The sequence below is a fragment of the Podarcis liolepis genome (genome assembly GCF_965112155.1).
Source record: "Podarcis liolepis genome assembly, chromosome: 4".
NCBI lineage: Eukaryota > Metazoa > Chordata > Lepidosauria > Squamata > Lacertidae > Podarcis > Podarcis liolepis.
This window is the reverse complement of record NC_139558.1, coordinates 38,641,675-38,666,878: the sequence shown is the minus strand read 5'-3', so window position 1 is coordinate 38,666,878 and position 25,204 is coordinate 38,641,675. Positions and strand designations below refer to the sequence as shown.

The window sequence follows — 25,204 nt, the reverse complement described above, 5'->3', positions numbered from 1 at the left end:
CGGAGCTGGAAAGACCTTTAGCATGGTGCTGCATAAACAGAACGTTCTTGCCAGGGTTTCTTCCAATCTCCTAGTGATATTGCCAAGATGCAAATTTATGTTCATCTTTGATCTTGGATGTCAGAGCTGCCCTCTTGTTGCAGCATTGCCCCAAGTGATACATACGTCCTCTTTTCTGTTTTGATGGTAGCTCAAAGGGAAAAAAGCAATTGCCCCTTTGCTGAATTTCTAAGGCAAAATGATATGTTTAGTTAAAAAACAACAACCCATGAAATATTCTGGCAACCAAAGAAAAATGAAATTTGAACAAAGAAAATGCAACAGGACCTACAAGAATTGAAAAATGTCTGTTCTTATGTCACTAGGCTTAGTGTGCTTGTGCAGTGTTTATATGCACACCAGCTAATATTATAGAAGAACATATTTGTCTGCTCTTACGATATGTTCAAAGAGTAAAACAGTTTTAAGTAAAGAGGTAACACCACAACTCTAAATATTCTGCTTCCATAACTGTCTTTTAAGAATTTGTGAACATTTATAAATATATTAAGTGGCTGTATCTGAACTTTGCCTTAGGCCGCAGTTTCAGTTTCAATAACTCCTGTTTTTCCATTGTCAGGTTTAGAAATTCCTTCAGTGCCAGAATGTTACATTTGAGGAAAGAGGCAAGATTACGTACTGAAAAGAGTTTGTCCCAGTATTAAGACTGGTGCTTTTAAAGTCAGCACCTAACTTAGAGGTGTCCTCTTAAGGCGCAGCCTTAAAGTCTGTGTATGGGTACAATGGACATTGTCCTGATGTGGGGCAGTTGTCCCTCTCTCTGATTAGTCCTCTGCCCCAGACCATAGGAGGCAACTCCTAGGGACTGAGGTCCCTTTGCCCATAAAACAGAGATGCATTTTAAATAAAAGGGCACATTCTACTCATGTAAAAACACGCTGATTCCCAGACCGTCCTCGGGCTGGATTTAGAAGGCGATTGGGCTAGGTCCAGCCCCCGGGCCTTAGTTCGCCTGCCCATGGTTCAGAATGTCAGTAAAGGGAGGCTAATAAATAATAATTATAATAATTCTTAATTTTTACTGTTGGGGAGGGGAGGCACTTGTAGGATTTCATGCCTCAGGCGTCAAAATAACTCAATACTTGTGGGTTTGTGTTATAGCTGTCAACGTTTTCCCTTTTTTAAGGGAAATTCCATTATTCCGAATAGGATTCCTCGCAAGAAAAGGGACAAGTTGACAGCTATGGTTTGGGTGTGTGTGTGTGTGGGGTGGGGGAATCATTTGGCCCTCCGCCTCAGGCTGCCAAACTTCCCCTCAGGCCCTCATCCCTTCGAGCCTTTGCCCCTTTGCCCGCGCGCTGCACTTGGCGAAGGTGCTCCGTCAGGTGTTTTGCGCGCGACAGATGCACGATTCCCGCCCGCCTGGCTGGAGAGGGGCGCCCGTCTTCGCGGGAGCTTCGCAACGCTTCAGCCCATGCCGTGTGCAGCACGGCAGAAAGTTCTTCACCCGAAGCCTCCCGCCTTTTCAACAACGCCAAGCCCCCCCCCCCAACCCATTCCCTCGCTTCAGCAGCACCGCCGCTCGCGCGACCTGCCTGCGGTCAGACACCCCGCCCCCTCCCGCCGCGCTTGCCACTCAGGCCTCCCGCAGCCAATCGCGCCGCCTTCTGTCACCCCTCTCCCCACCCCCTCCTGGGAGTGAGGGGAGGGCGGTGAGCTCGGCGGAGACTGGCGGGGGGTTGAAGAGAGTTGGATGGTTGAACTTTTTCTCTCGCCCCCCCCCCCTCCTCGCCGAGTTTGCTCCCCGCGCCGAGGCTGCCTCGTCTCGCTTCCTTTCGCCTCAGTGGCGCGCGCCGAGCGTCCTGAAGGCGGCTGCTGTCGGGGCTTCGCTGCTCCTCCTCCTCCCGCGCTTCCTTCTCGCCGGCGCGCGTTATACACAAAGCCATGGGGTTTCAGGAGCCCGGCGTGCCTTTGACCCTTCTCCTCTGGATTACGGCTTCTTCCTGGGGCTGCTTGCCCGGCGTGGCGGCCGGCGGCGGAGGCGGCGCTGCTGCCGCCGCCGCCGCAGGAGAGGCGGCTCGCAGGCAGGACGACTCCTTCTCGGCGGCCAGCGTCTACGGAGCGAGGTGCACCTCCAGGTGCCTCAGTCTGCAGATCACGCGCATCTCCGCCTTCTTCAAGCATTTCCAGGTACGGGCGGCGGCGGCGGGGGGAAAAGCGAGAAGCTTCCCGGGCGGGAGGGCAGGGCGAAGCCTCTCTCCCTCAGCACTTCGTTCGCACCTGGCTTGCTCCAACTCGCGCGCTCCTCTCCGTGGGAAGGAAGCGCGAGGCTGGGCGGCTTCAGCCGGGAGAGAGGGAGCGGGAGGAAGGGGACGAGGGGACGTGAGGGGTCGCGGGCGGCACCTGCGCGCAAGGCTGAGGAGTCCCGTGGAACGCGGCGGGATTTGCTCCCCGGGAGACACGCGTAAAACTGGGGGGGGGGGGGGCTCGGGAGGCGTTAAGCGTAGTGAGCGGAGAGCGGCAGTTGCCCCCCGATTTACACAAACCCAAGGGTCACACACACACACGTCTCTGTGATTCTAAGGGAGAAGTGGATTCGTGTTTGCATTGAGCAGAAGGTGGTCAGTTACTCCGGATCAAGCCACGCAGATCTTGAAGTGGGGCGACAGGGGTGCCTGGTCTGACAGGGCGATCGCCGAACCTCTGAAAGCAGATTATTTACTCCTAAACAGTCACTCGCAACCCTACTAGGGTTTTAAAAACAAATGTTTGTTTTTAAATTTTTGTTTTTAAAAACAATTTTAAAAACAAATAAATAAGGGCTGACGTCCCCTTTCCTTTCCGCGATGCCTGTTCACGTGTGGGACATATTTCCCATCTACGTTAGTACAGTAATTATTATTTTATCCGAGTGGCAAAGAGGGAGGTCTCTATTCTTTCTAGTGAGTGCGAGTAACTAGAGAGAGGTGGTTATTCTGGATTCACCAACCCATGATAAAAGTTTGTGATTTCCAGTCAGCTTCTTTCTTACTGGAAAGCGTTATGGCATGTCTATATTGCTTGCCTCCTGAAATTGCTGAAAAGGTAGAAGAAGGTACACAGGGGAACCCCTCCCTTGCCCAGCAAAACATTCAGTTCATTCTTACTGGTCCCTTTCAGTACAAGCCTGCAAGTGTCTGCATGTGTGAATGAGAGAGTCCTGGTAGATGCTGAAGTTGTTCTTACATTTCGCTGTGGTTGAATGCAGCCCTGCATTCTACAGTTGCGTCTTTGCAATAAGGCTCGCAACCGGTTTGCTAGTTGATTGGCCAAGAACAGTTTAGCACACAAGCTGCTTGATTCTTTTCAGAGTTCAGGCTGCCTGACTCTACTAAAATCACGGGCTTTAGATGTTCCAGCCTGCCTAACGCTGCGTAGGGTTGGGCTGTAAAAGTTCAGAAAACAGGGCACTTTGAAAAAAGGTGACCCCTGAAGGCAGGGAGGGAAGAAGTTAATTTCTTATGTGGATCTCTGCAGGTGTCCCATTTACTTTGCATTTCTTTCTCTGGCAGTTATTTTGATAGCACAGAGTGTGTAATGTAGCTTCTGTGCTTCCTGCCAAAGGCAATGTGCTGGAGCAATTTTCCCTGATCACTCACGTGCAGATCGTGTTTTGATTTTGCCTGGAAAAAGAAGCAGGAGACAATAATGGCTCAATTTTCCACCAGTGCTTTTGAATCCAAAAGCAACTGAATGGGTGGTGGTGATGTGATAATCAATAACTGTGTTTTCTGTTACCTACCCTAAGCATTTTTGCAGCATATAGTATCTTGTTTCTTATTAATGCACTCCTTTAAAAAGTAGGCAGATTTGATGGTACTGTGTTTTAGGTTGATATTCTGAAAGTATGAAGTGGTAAGATGATGGGACCATAAGCTACTTTATATTCAGAATTCATGTGTGTTGGGGAATAGTTTTTCCTTCTGCAAAGGTTTTCTTGATTTTCATTGTTTCAGAAATCCATTTATATAAATGTCCATTGTCAGACCAGAAGAAAAAAGATGCAGCAAACATCCCTCTATGCTGCCTCTTAGAATATGGATGTTACATGCAACCATGGTTTTATTGCGTAGAATTACAAACACCTTGTACAGAATAGGTACTGATTTCCTGAGTAAGGGGGTTATTCTTGTAGCCTTCTGATCAGGCTTTTTTTAATTAATAGAAAAAAATAAATCCAGGCTTTTCCTGCCATCACTTTCTATGCTTAAACTAGAGTTACTCTAAAAATCCAGATGAGCACAGAGAGAATATTATGAAAATGATTTACAGGTGGTACATGACACCAGTCAAGCTTGCAAAAATCTATCATTTGCCCGATAATAAATGTTGGAAATGTAAAAAAACTGAAGGTACATTCTTTCACCTTTGGTGGATGTGCCCAAGGATTAAGGCTTTCTGGGAGATGATTTATAATGAAATGAAAAGGGTATTTAAATATACCTTTCTGAAGAAACCAGAGGCCTTTCTCCTGGGCATGGTTGGCCAATTGGTGCTAAAGAAGGATAGAACTTTCTTTATGTATGCTACAACAGCAGCAAGAATACTTATTGCAAAGTATTGGAAGACACAAGATTTACCCACTCTGGAAGAATGGCAGATGAAGGTGATGGACTATATGGAACTGGCGGAAATGACTGGCAGAATCCGAGACCAGGGAGAAGAGTCGGTGGAAGAAGATTGGAAGAAATTTAAAGACTATTTACAGAAATACTGCAAAATTAATGAATGTTAGAATGATGTTGGGTTGAAGTTAAGTGGTTTTTAGCAGCAATGTTAAAAAGAATATGTAAAAATGGATTGTTAACAGGTGAAAATTTAAAGTTATTATATTTTAAGATAAGAGATTAAGATAAAATCAAAGAGGGAAAGGATTTGCTGAATTAACTAATTTGAACTGGAATACAAAAAGGGAGGTGTGAGGAGGTCGGGGAAACAAGCCAATGAAAGATAAAACATGGAAAGACTAATCTGTTTTTTTAATTGTTTTTATCTTGTATTTCCATTTTCTATTTTTTCCTCTTTATTTCTTTTTTCTTTTTTTGCATATTTTGTGATATGTTGAAACCTTAATAAATATCTTTTAAAAAAATAAATCCAGATGAGCACAACCTCTGTGATCATGTGAGGCTAACAGCATAAGCCTTTATCTTGGCACCTACTCAGAAGTAAGTCTCATTTTGCCCAATGAGGCTTCCTCTTATGTAATAGAATATAGGACTGTGGCCTAATTGTATTTTTTCCCCAGTCCAAAGCTTGCTATCTAAATGCACATCTGTGTCTCATAATTATATTCCTTGGACCTTTGAACCTTGCTTCTTGTATGGGTATGCATGAATCTATTAGTGTTGTTTAGTTCTTCTTTACTTCCTGGCAATTCACACCATGGAACAGAATCATCCAGGTATCTGTTCTGCCAGTGCAGCTTGCATGAGTAGTTCTGGGATAACCAAGGCAGGGATAAAGGGCACCTTGTTTAACAAGGAGGCTATTTGTGTGCATCTCTTGCTTATTGCAAAGCATTCAATCAACAGCGTGGGAAGCTGCTGGGTGGGAGGGATGCAGTGTGTCCCCTAAGGCTACAATCCTATGTCCAGTTAAGTGTGCTTAAGCCTTGTTGAAATAAATAGGATGTAGGTGTGTTACAGGGTACAGAGTTGTAGTCTAGTTGTAGAGGGCACCTGCTGTTACATTTATACAGATGTGGCCTCTCCAGATTCTACAACAGAGCATAGCATATCTTGTGCCACAGAGTTCTACTTTCATTAATCCGAGTAGATTTTATTTCAAAGATAAGAGCAAGCTGGCTACTGGTAACTCCAATATGGACATATTTATCATATCCATAAGTTCTTCATTTTAAAATTCAGCACATATTGCTGACACAGTGACTCAGGAAGTCTGATAAATTAAAAGACTCTTGATACATCACGGTTGCTTGGTTTTTAAATAAACCCACTTTAAATACTTTCTCTGTTCACATGTGCTGGTATCCACTTTGTGGGGAGGTGAGTGTAATAATTGGAGTGGGCAGAGATAAGTTCCTGTGCTCATTTTGAAGGGTGTGGAGGAAAGCTATTGTATATAATTGAGCCTTGCTAACTGGTGGTGGGGAACATCAACATTTGTAGAGTATTTCTCGATGAGCTAAGCACTCACATTAAATACATGCATAATGCACAGCACAATGTATATATGATTACTTACATTCCATGAAGTAGGCAAGAATTACAATACAGACTAGTCAGCAAAGATATGGCACGAGAGTACTCTCACTTACTACCTGTGACAAAATCCTGCTGACTCAATGAGAGATCGTACTAAGCAAATGTATACTGTATAGGATTGACTCCACCTGTTTGTATGGTGCTCTCTGTAGCACACTTTTAAAGGTTGAAGTAGACTTTGGTCCATTAAAGTTTATGCCATAGTGAGTTTTTTTAGGCTATAAAATGCTACAAGACCTTATGGTTCTTACTAAAGAATGGTTATGAAAGGTGCTATTCATCTACTTTTGCATTTTTTTCCTTTTTGCATTCATGGGAGAGATATCCAATGTTAGTCCTATTCAGAGGAGATGTAATGAAATCAATGGGTCTGCTTCTATTACTCTTAGTTTTCATTCACTTTCATGTTTTCACTTATTCTGTTTCTAGGTCTCAACAACCAAGTAAAGAATAAGATCTCAACCATGAACTGAATGAATTATAATAATTTCCCAGCATCCCATTTGCAAGTGAAAACTAACACATTCACTTTTTAGACAAGCTCTTCATTTGAATGCACAATGTATGTATGATGATTCCAAAGCACAGCAAAGCAAGACAAACAAAATCAAATCCAGACTAGGTGATGAAAAAATAAAGAGATAGAGCTTGATTGTCATCCTTACTATTCTCCTATGGAGCTCTTGGACTTCACATTCAAGGAACAATCTGTGGTAGGGCAAGAACATTTCACCTGTCTATGAGAATGCCTACTTTTGTACTCAATGTATTGATCTTCACCCAGGTGAACCAGAAAGAAGAAGAATCAGAAGGGCACTCTGTTGTTTCAAGAATGCAGGGTGTATAGAGCATGCACGCACCCCCCACCCCCCCACACTGTAACCCATCTGCATTCATGATTAGTATAGTTAAGTATTGATTAGATAAAGATACACTAGATAAAAATTCAAACCAAAAACTGCCTTCTATGAACATGTCTTTTCTTCAAGAGATATATCAAAAGATGGAAATTGTTAAACCCAGTTAATTATCCTGAAAGGGGTTTAGTTAACCCCCCCTTTTTTACTGTTGTCAGTTGGTTGTAACTCTTTTTGTTTTACAGTTTCACTGGCTAAAGGAAGCAATTTACACCAGCCAGTTCTTAGTGAAAGGCCTTTTTATGTGCGTGCTTTCTTGGCATGATTTCTTTCTGAAGTAAAAACTGCTGACAGAATGCACATTGCCAAACAATAGTGATTACATTTTAATTAGCTGGGGTGAAATAAGCTGCAAATTACTCAGTTAGGACTTAATAACTGGTTGGTCTCTCCCCCCCATGCAAATCAATTGCAAATCAGTGGCTTTAATCCTAACCTGTGAAAGAAAAATTCAATCCATCTAAATTATAGGGGATTAAATACTTCTAAAACTTGAAGCAGTGGTAATATACAAAAGGTGAAGTGATCTTGTTAATAAAGGTTAAACTTTCTGTTCTCTTTTAATTGAGAAAAGAGAGGAAGTGAAGAGGTATATGGCAAACATAACATTGTCCTTACTACTTGGGATATACAGGTGATGTCCTGGTCAAGCAGGTGTGGCCAGCATTGTTCTGTCATGCAAACAAAGGTAACTTTGCACTGTTACTTTACCATAGCCATTTCAGAAGGACATTTAAAGTGTAAATGATGCTGCAGTACAATAATCCACTACCTGTCTTCAGACTTTAAAAGAAGCGAAAACTGCTATAGCTTGAACAGCAGGACCAATTGTCTTATAGCAAGAAATACAAGACTTGCATGTTTCGTCCTAAGAGATCTCTGATTCATCTGCACCAGTCTTTGATTTACTGTATGGAGACATTGCTTTGATGGCAGTTACTAAGCTGGTCTCAAAGGAAGTAAAGTAGGTTAAATGATGCTTTTTACTGGGCCACAATCTGTAGGGAATAGTATACAAGCTTTGGAGTTTTGTCAGAGCTGTTTTTTAAAAAAATAGTTCCATACATACACACTTTTTCTCTACATAAAATGCTCTGGAGGAATGGGATTGAACTGTTTGTGTGTTTTGTAATTGGTAAAAAAAGAATAGTTCAACTCAAGTAGTAAAATACCCCTGTGCACTTGTGAATAGCAATAGATGTGTGGCGCTGCAGGGCAGAGTATGGCAGATTACAGTTGGGAGAAAACATAGCTAAATCTTTGTCGCGTGAAGACGGAAATAGGTCGTGTTCTATTGTATTAGACATCCACATTGTGCAGAGGAAACTTCTGTTCACCTTGCATGGTCCAGTTGTTGTTCACATTCAGTTAGGTAGTTGGCATTGGGCCAAGGAGAATTGGGTAATTTCCCCTCTCAGTCCTGAAGCTCACTAGGAAATCTGAGGCCCAACCTGTGGAAGAAAGTTGTTCTGAGGCTAAAGTGGGATAATAATCTCCATTTGTGCCACTTTGAGCTCTGTGGAGAAAGATCAGGATTTGAGATACAGTGGTACCTCAGGTTACATACGCTTCAGGTTACATACGCTTCAGGTTACATACGCTTCAGGTTACAGACTCCGCTAAGCCAGAAATAGTGCTTCAGGTTAAGAACTTTGCTTCAGGATGAGAACAGAAATTGTGCTCTGGCGGTGCGGCGGCAGCAGGAGGCCCTATTAGCTAAAGTGGTGCTTCAGGTTAAGAACAGTTTCAGGTTAATTATGGACCTCTGGAACGAATTAAGTACTTAACCCGAGGTACCACTTTATATCTACATGACAAATACAAGGCTATTAAGAACACAGCCATAGCCATAGTTTTCAGCCATAGTTGTTGAAATTGAGTCTCTTCTAAGATGTGAATGGCTTGTACTCTTCTTTAAGGGGTGAGATAAAACCAGGGGTCAGCAAGGCTTACTAGGCATGGGCTGGATCACTCCCAAGGAGATCCTCCATGGGCCGGACTAGCGCAGCGTGACACTGGAAATCGCATCTGCACATGTCCACTGCATCGGAAATTGCTTCTGCGCATGCCCAGACGCTGAAAATCATGGCTGCGCAAATGCGATTTCCGGTGCCTGGGCATGGGCAGAAGCAATTTCCGGAGCCACGGAAGAGAGTCCCATGCCGCACTGTGCCAGTTTAGCACAGCGTGTGGGGACTCACCAAGCAGGCAGCTCAGTTTGGGGGTGGCTCATGGGCCAGTTAAGCGACCCTCATGGTACCCTCATAGTTGCCGACCTCTGGATAAAACCTCTTAATCCCTGCTTGGCTGTGAACCATATTGTAGTGTTTCTTGTGTGTAATCACTCCATATATCATTTTTGTGTCATACACTTCATAAATTGCTATAATCTTGGGAGCATGGCAATGAAATTCTAATTTGGATTGAGCTGCCTGGTTCTCTGTCATGCATGAAAACTGCACTAACTGTAGAGAAGCTTAAAGACTGTTGTACTTTAGCACAACAGAACTTTCTGATTTTGTGGTTGGATGTTGTGTCTTTGTGGTGGTGTTGTTGCTGCTGCTGCTGCTGTTCTACAGCACTTTTAGCTTTTGGGGAAAATATTGTAGAAATATCTTAATAAATGAAATAAAGGAGAGGTGTGTGGGTGTGTTTCTTAACTTTTAACAATTCGTTAATGTTTTCCTGTGTAATCTCTCCAAGTAGGCCCAAGACAGTAAAAAAAAAAAAAAAAAAAAAGCCTTGAAGGGAAGCAATGAAAAGGAAAATGGACAAGCAACATACTTGCATTTCATGCTTAGTGTTTTTGTTGCTTTTGTAAATGTAGTCACTCTGGCAAGAATGAAACTATTTCACTTCCTGCCTTGTATAGATCTCTGTAACTGTGTAACTGTGAAATGCTTTGTGGTATCCATATGTAACTTAACCAGTGTCATGGATAGTTCTGTTGGTAGAGAATCAGACTCTTAATTTCAGGGCCATAGCTTTGAGCCACGCATTGGGCAAAAGATCCCTGCATTGCAGGGGTTGGACTAGATGACCCTTGTGGTCCCTTCCAACCCTACAATTCTAGAAAAATTTAGTTCGCTACATGGAAAAATTACTACAATTTACCCACGTGTTCTAGATCAGGGATGGGCAGCCTGTGGCCTTCTGGATGTTGCTAAACTATAAATCACACCACCCCTTACCATTGGCTATGCTGGCTGAGGCTGATAGTAACTGGAGCCCAACAAAAGCTCAGCAACAGCTGGAGGGCCATAGGTTCTCCACCCCTGTTTTAGACAAATTGAAAAGTCTGTGTGTCTGTCTAGAAGAGATGCCTCTGGAGAACCTTCAGATTTCAATGTATTAGGCTTTTATAGGAATCTAGAGCCATGTAGTCTGCAGAGCATTGCTTATAATGTGATAAAATAGGAAAGACAGTATTCTTAGCCCATATGCACAGGTGTGATCCAGTTCCTATTCCTGTGTTCTTTATTCCATTAGAGGAAAACCAGACATTTTGAGAGTGGCAAAGTGCAGATGGATAGACATAGGCAGAAGAATGCTACCTAATAAATTACATTGTGTGTTATGTTGATTAAGTGCTAGGCATGCAGATGTTTCCATATAGAGTTTAGTTGTGTAGGTGGATTTCAAGGCTCTGGAGATAATCCAAAATAGATTTCTAAAATGAAACCTTGGATATATAAACTTGTTTGTTTAGGACAGACATCAGGGAATCCCTGACTGACTAATGTGAATTTGCTTCTTAGTATTTTTTGGAAATTCCATACCTCCCTTGAATCTCATTTGTGTGATATTTTTTTCATTTTGTGTTGATGCTCATTGGGAGTCTGTGTAAGCTTTTACAAGAATGATCTTGGAAAAAGCAAACTTACAGAAGATAATAATTTCACTTTCAAGTGAACCTTGATGCCCCATTCCAAAATGTATGAATGTATTTATGTTTATTTCAACAACTTATATATCCCTTAATACTGTAGTTTCTAAGTGGTGTACAATATATTTTACAAAAGAGACACCCTAGATAAAATCAGTCAAAATGAATCATAAATCAGAATAACATGTAAAGTGCCTGCTAATATTTATTTCAACAATGCATTGTGACTAAGGCTTCACTTCTTCAAACAAATTTTTAGGATGCAGAGTGGAATCTGGACCTGCACAGTACTACATCAGAATATGTACTTAAATTCTCCCATGTTTATGTGAATTTGGGTGAAGAATTGGGAGTGGTCAAGATGTAGAGGGAGACTATTTCAGGGGGAAATTTTATGAATGTATGAAGCTATCTTATAGCGAATTAGACCTTCGAACCTAATAGTGCCTGCTCTGACTAGCAGTGGGCTCCCAGGGTATTTTTCAGTCCTGCTACCTGAATCCTTTTCAATGGAGATGCCAAGGACTTAACCTGGGAACTTCTACATGCATGTTCTCTACCACTGAGGGTGTGTGCATGTTTGCAGATGTGTATAGTATGTATGTGTACATGACTAAAGGACTTCTCTGAGCTCTATAGCATGTGCCACACTGCTCATGTGCTATATGTAAGATGCAGTTGCAACTCTGAAAATTGTAGCCTTGGTTTGAGATAGTCTTGGCCAGTGTTTCAAGGTAGTTTGAGGTGGTAATGATAAATGCAATAGTTAGCATTGTGCTCCCTTCTGCAAGGGAATGGGTTGCATTTTGTTGGGATCCTTGGTGCCCTAAATGATGCAGAAGAATTAAACACTTTATATTCTTATACTGTAAATCAGGCATCCCCAACCTGCAGCCCTCCAGATGTTTTGGACAACAGTTCCCATCATCCCTGACCACTGGTCCTGTTAGCTAGGGATTGTGGGAGTTGTAAGCCAAAACATCTGGAGGCCTGCAGGTTGGGGATGCCTGCTGTAAATAGTTAACAAGCAAGTATGCACTTTCTTAGACTTAAAGTGCTTCTGAACAGGATTTTCCCTATTGTATAAGTTGTTAAAAGTTCTCGTAAAATGAGGGAGAGTGCCATTTCCATGATATCATTTATCTGAATTCTATTTTTCTTCTTCTTTCACCACATTTCTGGTATTGAATGAAAGGCAGTTTTCCTAAAAAAAGGATAACAACTTTGGTTGGCCCTCATGGCCCTTCACTTCATCAAATCTGGCCCTCTTTGAAAAAAGTTTGGACACCACTGACTTAAGGGTTTGGAAGGGCATTAAAAAGGTGCTAAATGAACGGTGAATGATATTGAATGCCATAATTGCATTGCGGTATAATTCTACATCTAATATACAAAGGCTAATTGAAAAATAGTAATTTATTTATCTGGAACATTTGTACCCTACTCTTCCACCAGAAAGGTCTCCCAGAGTGGCTTAAAGGTAAAGGTAAAGGGACCACTGACTTTAGGTCTAGTCGTGGACGACTCTGGGGTTGCGGCGCTCATCTTGTTTTACTGGTCGAGGGAGCCGGCATACAGTTTCCGGGTCATGTGGCCAGGATGACTAAGCCGCTTCTGGTGAACCAGAGCAGTGCACGGAAACACCGTGAGTGGCACCTATTTATCTACTTGCACTTTGATGTGCTTTCAAACTGCTAAGTGGGCAGGTGCTGGGACCGAACAATGGGAGCTCACCCCTTCGCGGGGATTCGAACTGCCGACCTTCTGAATGGCAAGCCCTAAGCTCTATGGTTCAGACCACAGCACCACCCGCGTCCCTCCCAAAGTGGTTTACATACAATCAAATAGGATAAGACAGGTCCCTGCCCACAGCCTTACAATTTAAAAATCCACGGCACACAAGGCAAAGGGGAAGGGAGGGGGAATGTCACAATTTTCCTTGCCCTGATTTCCTCTTGTTGGTCATGGATGTCTGGAGTAGGGAAGCCTATATGTACATGTATGTCCAATGTGATGAATCTGTCAAGGAAGCTAGGGAGAAGGACCATTCAAGAATTATTCAGCCATTTACTGTAAGTTCTAAGCTTGCATTCTGAAGTGGTACCAACCAAGCACATATAACTTTATTGCCTGGAAACGTAAGAATGGAGGGACACTGTTAGATTGGCATTTTATTGGGCATGAATAGTTCTTATATAAATCAATTCCTCCAAGACACTTTCTGATAATTATACCATGTGTTTTAAATTTGATTCATCCACCAATAAATAACCTTAAATGCATGAAATGCATCAGTATTGTTCATCATTTGTATGTGCAATAAATATCTCTACCTACCTTTGTGCTTTAGCTCAAGATTTAGATGCGCTACCTTTTCCATTTGCAGCGATCAATTTTGTCAAATACCATCAAATCATCACATGCCTGCAAAAAGCATACTTCATGATCTTGCAATTTAAATCTTTGTCCTTGGGCACTGTGATGAAACAAAATAGATGAGAAGAAGGTTGCTTCTTGTTCAAAAGGATTTTCTTCCATATTCCCGCAGATAGATTTTCTGTCATTCTTGGTTATGAAAAGAAAGGTATTGGAAAAGAACTTGAATGAATTTTTAAACTACTTGCACATTGCCCGGAGGCCTGTAGATACACCATGTATGCATCTGTGGGTAGTAACACTGTTGTGGATTTGGCTGGCTTCATCATGGTGAATGAGTGGCTAGGGCCTTTGTTTTCTCAGGGTTATGTTTTTAATGACTGTGGATGGTCCCCTGAATGGGCAATTCATTTTACAGGATTAGGGTCTCAGACCAGTGCTTTCCAGAGTTTGTGCATGAGTGAGCTGAGTGTGTCTGGCTGGAGCTAGCTGAAAGTGAGAAAGACCTGCACAAGTTGCTTTCTGATGTTTGCATATAAAAGTATTTGCAACAATATTCCTCTTGCATAAACAGAAGTGTTCTTGAAACAGAAGCTATAGCACTGCAGGGCAGGGAGGAGAAAGATTTTAGGAGGGGGGGAATGTACACATTTGTCTCTTCTCACACTTCTGAAGTCTTTCCTGTTGTGCTGTGTCAGGGATGAGGATGTTGGATTTCACTTGCATCAGCCCACAGACAGTGGCGGAGCTTCATGCTCTGGCACCGGGGGGGGGGGAGCAGGTGGGGGCATGGCTGGTGCACATCCCGGGAGTGTGGTGCGTGTCTTGGGGGCGTGACGTGCCATCTGCAGGGGCGTGGTGCCCAGCACGTGGGGGGGGGGGGAGAGGCAGCCGTGAAGGCACCTCACTGGGATCGAGCTGCCGGGGGGGGGGGCAGTGCGCTCCCTCCGCACTCTGCACTCTTCCTCCGCCAATGCCCATAGATAGCATGACCAATGGTCATGAATGATTGTAGTCCAGTAATATCTGAAGGACAACAGATTTCACATCCTTGTGCTAAATACAGCCAAAGTGGTGCGCATACCAACTTTGATATTAGAAGGAATGTGGGGGCACAACACTTGTTTGCATATTCCATGGCTGTATCTCAGATATAAATTTGGTGTTCATTTGAAAGTCCCATTCCTCATTTTGAAAGAAGTGGAAAAAGACTTACATGGGTGGTTAAAATTTGATTAAACCACAGAGACCTCAGAAAGAAAAATAATTGCATGAGTGATAATTGGCTTGTAAATCTTACTCCCATTTTGGCTATACATACTAAATAATTTTGCAGGCAAGCAACTTTTGTAGGCTGTTTTAATTTAGGGGTGCCAACTTGAATAAAATATTGGGGGAGCAGGTAAGCCCCACCCCACAAGACACAGCACATACACACCATTTGAATGGCAATGCCCATCAACTTGGGTGGGGCAGCCCCCTCAATATCTTATTGGGGGAAGCTAAAGGAACCTTGGCCCCTAGAAGTTGGCTCCTATGACCTCCTCCCAGTTTTCATTTTTTTGCACTTTACATTAAAAGTTAAAATGCACCCATACTGTGAACAGAAATATTTTCAGAAGGAGAGGGGATAGAAAATGGGAAATTTACTCTAAATGTAACAAAAAGCTAGTCTTCTATTATATTGCTTATAATACTAAGAATTAGAAGACAGCAATGACAGATTCTGAAAGGAAATAGTTCTACTTTACCATAGCAAAAGTCTTGCCACTTGATGCATTAGACTGCAGTCCTAACCCCACTTTCCTGGGAGTATGTCCATTGAATTCAGCAGGGTTCCTTTGAAGTAGACATTGTTAGAACTGAAGCCTGTCTGTGGTATTTATAAAGAACCCATTCCCTGATTCTTCCTAGTATTCCAAAGAAGCCTGAATAATTGCAGTCACACCTATCCCAACATTGGGATTTGAAAGAAATGGCTACAAATATTGGACTATGTGCAGAGGTTACGCTCTGACTGAGGCTACAATCCTATGAATCCTTACCTGGGATTTTGAACACTGTGGGACTTGTGTTGGAGGAAATATGTATAGACATGTACTGCAAATGTATCTGGCATATGAGCGCACACAGTTAGCAGATCTACAGCTGGCCCGCCACTTACACAAGAGTTTGACTCCAAAGGTCCATGTACAAAGGCAAAATCATTCAAAGTCAGGAACCCCTGGAACCACTTGCCTGTGAGGTTCAGACCTGCTTACTGGGTTCTGGGAAGTTTGTAGGAGGGCCCTGGCAAGCAAGGAAAACCTGGGTGTGCAGGTGGAAGAAAAACAAGTAAATGGAGAACAGGGAATGGCAAGTTTCCCCTGCTCTCCATTTATTTATTTATTTTCTCCCTGCACAAGTTTGCATTCGCATATGTAAAGGGAATGGCAGTTGTGGGCCCACTGTAGCATTTTAGTTTAGCAATTTGTAAGCAGATGACTTTGCTACATATTTTGTTTGCGTTTTGAAATTGTGTTTGAAGCCTCTAGTGTGGCAGCTTTCAAGGCAAGAAGAAGCAGCCTCTGCATTTGGATATTTATCGTGGTAGAATGTTCCAGGTGACCAACATATTCCAAAAGCAGGAGTGCTTCATCTGATTTAGTGAAAAGAGGCCACCGAGTTGTAAAACTATGCAGCTAGTTGCTACTAATCTGCAGCTGCAATCATTGTTCTCTTCTGTCATTCCTTTATAGGGAGAATAAAGGATTGAAAGCAGTCCATGAGATATTAGTTTAACATTACTACTGGCTAGGTTTTGGAAAAGGAAATAATAAATTCTTGGCTGGCACGGGGACTGCTAAAGTACTTCTGTTAACTGTATGTTATTTATGACATCCTCCTAAACTTTTATGTCTTCTGTTCCTGTCCATTCACAAGCGTTTGCATGAGTCTTATGTTTCACATTTATTTATATGTGTGCTTTAGTATATTTAAGATAACTTTATGGGTAGTTGCTGCTAACCAAAGAGCATTAGATTTTAAGATGACATGGTTTTAAGAGCTGAAGATGTAATGTGCTAATGAGGATAAGATCAGGGGAGGCGGAAATGTTTATGTTTCTAAATATTTTGGGAGGAAGAATCTCCACCTTTAATGTATTTGGGAAGGTATTTATTTGACCACCCTGACTAGTCTGAGGCATGGTAATGGCTCAAGAAGCACCTTTCCAAAGCACCACATATGTGCTAGGGATAGTGCACACAATGTCAAGAGCTACAGCACCCTGTCTCTTATCAGTTACGCTTCAAAAAAGAAGATAAAAAGATCAAAGGAACTGGGTGGATGAACATATGGATTTTGCCTGCTAGTGCTCCATCCCATGTTATTTTACATCTGCTGTGAGGTATATGTCCAGAATTGTATATATCATTTTTTAAAATAAATAAAATAAAAGCTATATACTAATTATTAGGACTTCACACAACTCTGCCAGTCTACTCTCTGGTTCCAGTCTGCAGACCCCAGTCAAGATGAACTGCCCTGGGCCAACTTGGGACCACCCTCTGCACCTTGGATATAGTCCCAAATTACTTTGTGGGCAGGGACTAATGTTTAATAAGGGGGGGGAAACCTAATTAAACACACAACCATGATGGAGTGGGAAAGGAGTCATAGAATCATAGAGTTGGAATAGACCACAAGGGCCATCGAATCCAACCCCCTGCCAAGCAGGAAACACTATCAGAGCACTCCTGACATATGGTTATCAAGCCTCTGCTTAAAGACCTCCAAAGAAGGAGACTCCACCACACTCCTTGGCATCGTTCCTCACCCTTGACTGAGCAGGGGGTTCAATTCTCCAGGATGTTCTTCACAAGTGGCTTATCTGTGGGGAATAAGCTTGCGACTGAGCACCCTTGTTATCACCTTGTTGGTCAAGTCAGCAACGGAAGTTGGCGTCACAAAAAATTCTTAGAAAGTCACCAACCTAACCAGAAATGGAAACAAATTCTTGTTTTGTTTTCAGAGTGGGAAAGGTGCACAGGAAATATTGGCCTAGCTTGAGATACGTCACTAATACTTCTACTTTTCTCTCTCTCCCCCAGAATAATGGTTCCTTAGTCTGGTGCCAGAATCACAAACAGTGTTCAAAGGTATGAAACTTCCTCTCTCTCTCTCAAAGATACAGTACAAAAATGTTATCCTTCATTGTACTTTATTGTTTATGGATTGCTATACATTTCATTTTGTCCTAAGCACTACAATGCATTTATTTCCATATTCTTCGCATACAACAAAACTCTTAAAATCTTGTTAACAATGAATATATGTATGTAATCACTTGCTGTATATTAAAACTTTGTGTTAGCTTCTTCTTCTTCTTCTTCTTCTTCTTCTTCTTCTTCTTCTTCTTCTTCTTCTTCTTCTTCTTCTTCTTCTTCTATCCTGCCCTGTAAGAACTTCCCTGCAGTGGCATAGCAAGCCCAGGTGGTACCTGGTGCGAATTTTTTTTTTGTCACCCCCTCCCCCCCATCGACAGCTCAGGGTAGGCTTGGAAGTCTTGGGTGGGTGCAGAATGTCTGTTCCCTTTCCTACGCCTCTGCGCCCCACCCCCACAACTCTAAAGTAACCTAAGCCATTGGAGGAAGTGGGGAGCTATCCCGCTTTGCCGGGGCACTGGCAAAGCTGTGCAGCTTGTCCTCTCGGGAGCCATGACTCCTGTCCGTTCGTCCTCCTCCCTCCCTCCCTCCCTGGCTTGCTGTAAAGTGGCAAAGTGGGAGCCACTTACGGCGAGCCAGGGAGGGAGGGAGGCTGGGAGGGGGGCCCATAGTTCGCCGTAAGCGGCTCCCGCTTTGCCGCTCAGCAAGCCCGGAGGGAGGGATGGGGAGCCGTGGTTCCCATCCACCCCTCCCTGGCTCACTGTAAAGCAGCAAAGCAGAAGCCGCTTACGGCGAGTCAGGGAAGAGGGATCCCACCATGGTCTGTATGGTGCTCCAGTGGTGCCAGTGGCAAACCCCTATGTACAGTGCATGTGTGGCATCACTACGTACAGCACATGCGTGTGACACTGCACATGCGTTGTACGTAGCTGTTTGCCGCCAGCGCCGCTCGAATGCCGTTCGGACGGTGGTGGGAACTTCTGCTCGCGGCTATAGTTGCGAACAGAGGATCTTTCACATGCGGCTGGGGCGGCAGGGCAAGCACCCCATGGGGTGCCTTCTTGTCACCCTCCCAGACGTGGTACTCGGGGTGAATCACCTGCTCGCCCCCACCTTGTGATGCAACTGCTTCCCTGTTCCATTTACTTCAATTAAACATCTTGGCTCTGTTCTGTTTGTAATTAATGGGCAATAGTCAGTGTTAGTTATACTCAGAGTAGACCCATTAATATAACAGAGCTCAATAGCTCACATTTCATACTAAGCCCAAACTATGGCTTAGTGCAAAAAGGCTGGCCTCGTGAGGAGGAGATAGCAACCCCTTTGGGCAATGTTTTGCTTGGTGTAACATCTGAACCCAATTACAAATGATGGTTAAGGAGGAAATAGCCTAGGCTTGGACAACACACCGCACCACACCATGTCTTAGCTGCTGCATGGAGCTCAAAAGGCCAGGGAGAAGCAAAGCTCCAGGAGCTATCTCATTTGTGCTGAACGGTAAGACAACATGCAAACCAAGTCATTGAGCATATTCTGAGTATGACTTAGTAGTTGGATACCACCCCGTGGGGTTTTACAGTTGCTTTATTAGAGCTGGATTGTGCCAGTTAATTTTACATGACCTAAAATGTACTTAATATTTATTCTACAAGCAATTCTTGTTCAAGAAAGGAGAAGTGCTTTTCCCTGAGATTATATATTTTATGCTATTCTTTAATTTAATTTCTTTGGTGCTTTCAGCTAGTCTTACTGTTGTCTTTGTGTGTGTGTGTTGACTCTTTGACCCTTGAAAGATTAGAGTGCAAGTGAGCTAATAACTATTTGATTCTACTGGAAAACCGTCTTGCTAAGTTGCCTGGAGAGAAGCAACAATTATTATTCAGCTTTAGAGGGTCAGAGTGGAACCACAGGGCTTAGCCACTGACTGCTCTTTTCATTCCCATACAATGCCGAGTGCGTCTATTCCCTGCTTTAGAATTTTACCTTCTAAACTATTAAACCAGTGTTGTAGAAAAATGGTAGGTAAAACAGTATTTAGCCAAAATTTCCATGATTTCATAATGGTACAAGGACATGCACTGCAGTTTGCTGAGATCTATATTTAATACGTAGTTGACATTCTGTAGAATTTATATTAAGTGGGGACCAAAATCTCAGAAGCTCTGAGGTGCTGTAAGGAGTGATATTCAGTGAAGAACTGCCGTGTTTTATGAATTGAGACATTCCATTTGAAACAAAAAGGTACATGGATTTCTCAACAATGAATCTCTCACAAGCTGGTGTGTGTGTCTGTGCGTGCAACTGAAATACTTTTTCTGTGATGTTTTCTTTGTGAGTTCCTGACCAGCAGGAAGACTTCAGTTGAGACTTCTATGAGTGCTAACTGGAGGAGAAGTTGGGAGAAGGGCTATTTGTTTTGATTAGAAGAGGAACTGGTTTAACAGAATAGCTACTATACAAGCAAGAATGCAAGTATCGTAATTCTATCTAACCCGCTAAATCATATTATCCTGTAAATACATTTCAGCAGTGGACAGCTGGGTGGCATGGCTGTGCTCACCTGTCTTCTGGAAGATTTTGCTGCTGCTTATAGGGAGATAGAGGAGGAGGGGCAAGGTTGGTGCGGTGCAAATGCACTCGTGGGATCAGTGGATTGGCTACACAGTCCATTTCCACTGCGCTGTTCTGTTGCTTGCACTTGTATTGCACTGACCTTGTTCCTTCCACCACCTAGTGAGCAGCAGTGACATGACTGACTGGAGGTCAGGTGAACACCACTTCCTCACCAAGCTGTCTGCTACTAGTATTGATTGAATAAATAATATATTTGCTTAACCTTTAAAGTAAGCCTTCTTGTTTATCTGTCTTACGCCTGCTACTGTTTATGTGTCATTTGGGGAATAAGATATTACCAGAAATGGCTGGTAGCAGCAGAAATTAGGGGATTAAGGAAGCAGCTATAGGCCTCATGTAAGATGGATGTTGGTGGGAGTCCTCCACATAAAGGGTCAGTTAGGGAGGTAATCCTCCAAATTTCACAATTACTTAGTTTAGTTAGGGATTAGTTGTCATGTCCTTTATAGAATTTCTGTACAGATACAGGATTTCTTTTAAGAAATAATGTTTAACCCTGGTGTCTCCTCCATTGATTGAGTGATGCAGTTGTGCTGTGAAATAAGGAACATCCATCAAGCTATTTCCCATGTGATGTTCACAAGCGACTCTTTAAATTAGGACTACTAAACTTCATAAAAACCAACAAAGGGCAACAAAGCCTGTCACTGTCTCATGATTGCTGCTGGTAATTAATGTTGACATGAATAGGTTGTTATGACCCAAAGTAAGCTACCTGAAAACAAAACCGTAATGAAACAATGAAAACAATTTCATACATTCATCTGTTCTTCAATATTGTTCTGTTCTGAATGTTCTCTCTCACTCCACCCCCTCTATCTTTCTCTCCCTCTCTCTGACACACACACACACACACACACACACACACACACACACACACATCTTTCTCTCTTTAGGTTAAATTGCCACAAAATTGGTTCAAATGTGAGGGGCAGACTACATTAAATGTTAAGCATATTCATTGCCCCTGAATTCATTATTTTTCATTCAGAAACAACCAGTACTGAATGCCAATCAGAATTGGTACTTGTTTGTGTATGGGGTGTGTGTTGGAGAGCTTTAGCCCTTTACCCTCTTCTGTGCTATATATCTATGTATATAGGTTGGTATCTAGTTAGGAAATAACAAGAATGCTGGTGTCTGGCAATTGCTAGCTCTTGTGACACACATGTTCCATGATTAATCACGGAATAGGACATTTTATCAAGGTGCCTATGCACGCCAACTCTGTCCTGGAAAGGAACCATTGCTAGGGGTGGGGTGAACAGTACACCTTAAACAACATAGCCATAGAGCTGTTGCCAAAGGAAGTTGTTATGTGGTGAGTGATTTGTGGCTGAAACAAATAGAACAAAGTATGGTGGGGTTGTCCTCCATAATGTTGCGCATCTTGGACTTGGAATGTGTTTCTGGTGCCTAATTTGAGAACCTGAAGATTTGCAGTATCACAGTTCTTAATGCCACAAGTAGGTTCATGTGGTATGGCTGGGTTTGCTTGCCACGGGGAAGTCCAGTTTTAGTATAATTTATTGGCCAAGAAAGGATAAGGAGGCAATAGCTGTAGAGAGGGGCAGCATGGTAGAAGACACAGAAGAGAGTAGGAAGCAAATGTTCATGGAAATCTATTCATTAAACTCGACTTCAGCATGAATTTTGGTTCTAAGATATTTATTTATTCAGATTCTGCATTGGAGGAGAAAAGTGGTGACTGACTCATGCTATGGTCCATGTGAGGCTATGCTATTCTGCTATTTTTTGTAAACTGCTTTGAGGTTTTTCGCAATCAAACAGTGTATAAATTTTAGGAAATAAATATATAATGTGCATTGAAGCTCCCTTTTTCCTTCTGTTATATTGGTTCCAGACTCTTGGCAAGTCTTAGTTAAGGCAGTTGACAATGCCTAGGGGAAAAAAGGGGCCAGAATTTAACTTCTATACCAGCATGGTCTACTATTTCAGGTTTCCCAAATTTCTCCATTAACAGCAAATATCAGAACCCTGAAGTTGTTGCTGTTGGATTGTTTGTGGAATATGATAGGCTGCTGAATGTTCTCAAGGATATCTGTATCTTGTCGAATGAAACATCAACTGAAAAAGAGTTAATTAAATCTAAACTTTGTTCCATTGAGTCTTGTCTTTGATTTTTCTTCTTCCTTGAATCCGGCCATTCATTCACAATTATGTACCGCAGTTGATTTAATCTTCTTGTCATCACCTTCAAAGATCTGCATAACCATCATCCCTCCTTAATTATCCATTGCCTGACAAGTGTCAAGTTGTGCTGATTCTGTCCACTCCATTAATACGTTTAAGTGTGCACCCCTGTTTGTCAGTTTCTAATAAGATACCTTTGTGCTGCATGGTTGTCTACAGGCTTCTGTACACAAGCACATTTGGATCCCCCAAAGCCCCCTATATGTCAACAGAAGAAATCACTTCTTCCTCAGCACAATAAGCTGGTTATATATAAACTTCATATAATTTCATGCTGTTGTAATTTGTAATCAGTGTAACAACATGGATGGGAAGGACCCCAACTGCTTTTAAATACTGCTAATTAATTGTTATTAAATAGTATTCATTACTACTAAGGGCTGGTTCATAGTGGGCTAACTTACTTATTTTAGCACTAGCAAGGGTTGCTCATTCCTTTCAGCAATGTAATTTATGAGCCTATAGTTTAGAATTGCAGCTGCAAGAACTTTCTCTGGCACTTTGAAATGTGCATAGGAGACAGAAGTAGCTGAGAACTGTAAACTTCCAGCTCATATATTAAGTTGATCATATGAATGAATGACTTCTGTGAAGGCAACAGGCTACTGCAAGAAGGCCACCCTACTGTGTGAAACAGGCCATTATAGTGAATAAACACTGATGATATGTTTCTGATGGGATGAATTACTTCAAACATAATTAAGCGTGCAAGCGTTTTATGAGAAAGGAAATTCTACTTTGAGGTAATTTTTGAACACTGATAATTCTACACATTTGAATTCTAGTACTGCAGTTTGAGCACAGTTGAAAACTAAGAGACCAGAGAGCATAATTTAGGGATGCCTATTCAGTGGCATTTACAAGGGCTGGAAATAAGTGGTGATACATCATGACACACCATGAATCTCAATCTGGTATTATTTTCTTTTTTCTTCTCTGTGCCGACAATACATTGACAATAGTCATTGATTGATTGACCCAATGACAAGGCCAAAAGGCCATCTGTAGTCTTCAGAACAGAGAGGATTTTGTGAAAGAAAAGCTAACTAAGGATACAAATGTAGCAGCCAGATAAACATCAAGTTTCAGGGGAAAAAAACACCAATTTATTTGTAGAATAGCTCACACTCCAAAATGCTGCTGTGAGCTGTTCTTCAGGCTTCCAACTGGGTTCTTCCCAGAGAGAATGCAGGTGGAAAGATGAGTTAATGATCTAAACAATTAGAGATTTGCTGCACCCTTCCATCTGTCAAAGTCCGATGAAATAAAAGTGCACAGTTTTCATTTGTGCCTCCAGCATCAAACTCAGCCTGAAATCATGTTGTGATTTGCCCTGCCCCATGGTACTGTCATTCTTACGGTAAGTGTTCTATGTTTTCATGCTGAGAGACTTGTATCAAACATATTAGTGTGCATTTGAGGACTAATGGGAACATTTCATTACAAAAAATACAAATATAATTCTACGAGCAGCCCTTTCTTTTGGAAAGTATGCTGAGTTACTGTTGTATGGTTTATAAAATTGCATCACAGCTCTAATTTTTTTTAAAAAAACATGCAAGGTTGTAGAGCAATGGTTTTAAGTATTACCTGTGAGAGAGTAGGATAAGTTATTTTTGAAATCAGGCTTTATACCAACAGAGAAGAAAGAGAATGGCTTCCTCTACTGGTGTATCTTAATAAAAATAAAAATGCTGATTTATTTTAAAATGTGGCATATTCACAAAATATGTAAGAAAATTATGGTAATATGGATGATATTTGAAATTGGGGCACATTTTCCCTCGAATATCTTGGGGTATATTTGCTTAGAATGTGTTTTAGCTTTAAAAATATACCTAAGAAAGCATGTTGCTTACCTTTCCCATACATGTGATGACCTTAAATCAGGCACGTCCAAAATCTATTTCAGGGGCCTAATCTGGCCCGTCAGTCAGTCGGTCAATCAATTTAAATCAATTTAATCTGGCCCCCGTGGCAGTATATGCCCTGGTGTAAAATCCTAAAAAAAAGCTCAACAACTTTGGTCGGCTCTGACGCATGTTCACTTCATTAAATCTGGCCCTCTTTGAAAAAAGTTTGGGCACCCCTGCATAAAGGAAAACAGCATTCTACAAGCCTATCTTCACTTGTCACTGCTCATGAAATTTGTTATATAGGGATTTCTTATCTGTAATAGTTAAAATGTTTTGGGGTGCTTATAAATTACAAAGTAGCAGAGCTGGATTTATAATGCAGCAAATGATATAGATCCTGTGCATATTCCTGCTAACAAAATGGCCAAATGCACACAGTAGTTGACTCATTCAACTGTTGCTACCAAGTGTCATGGATTGGCTGGATGCAGGGGAGTGGAGGGAGGCACCAGTTGAGGAACCCCCAAGAAGGCTCAGAGCCAGGAGATTGGTGGTATGATGACAATGAATGATCAGAGGGAGAAGAGGAAGCAGATGGTGAGGAGGAGGTGCTGGAAGCTGAAAAGGCAACATGGTTTAGTGAGCAGGAAGAGTCTGTGGCATAGAGCAGTCTAGAAGCAGAGGCTGAAGAGGAGGGAGACCAAGAGGCAGCGATGAATCAGGTTAGTGTCCCTCTGGCAGTGGCGAGGGCTGGGTGGGTGTGGTGGAGTCTGTTCATCCTATGTGCCTTGCCCCGCCCCAGGCACCATGGAAACACACTCCATCATTGCCCTAGTCTAGAATGATGGGAGCAATGGTCCATCAGCATCTGGAGCTGAAGAAGTTTCCCATTCCTGCCTTACCTTTGACA

The 25,204-nt window shown here is 42.4% G+C and overlaps 1 protein-coding gene across 1 annotated transcript in view; it reads left to right on the top strand.

Annotated features, from left to right (window-relative positions):
- Positions 1-1,372: 1,372 nt before the first annotated feature.
- The window catches only part of ANOS1 (anosmin 1), a 100,357-nt gene continuing 76,525 nt past the window's right edge, over positions 1,373-25,204 (top strand). The window contains exons 1-2 of the mRNA XM_083501924.1: positions 1,373-2,190; positions 17,537-17,584. Coding sequence (XP_083358050.1) covers positions 1,945-2,190; positions 17,537-17,584 — 294 coding nt within the window. The 5' untranslated portion in view covers positions 1,373-1,944. The remainder of the gene's footprint in view (positions 2,191-17,536; positions 17,585-25,204) is intronic.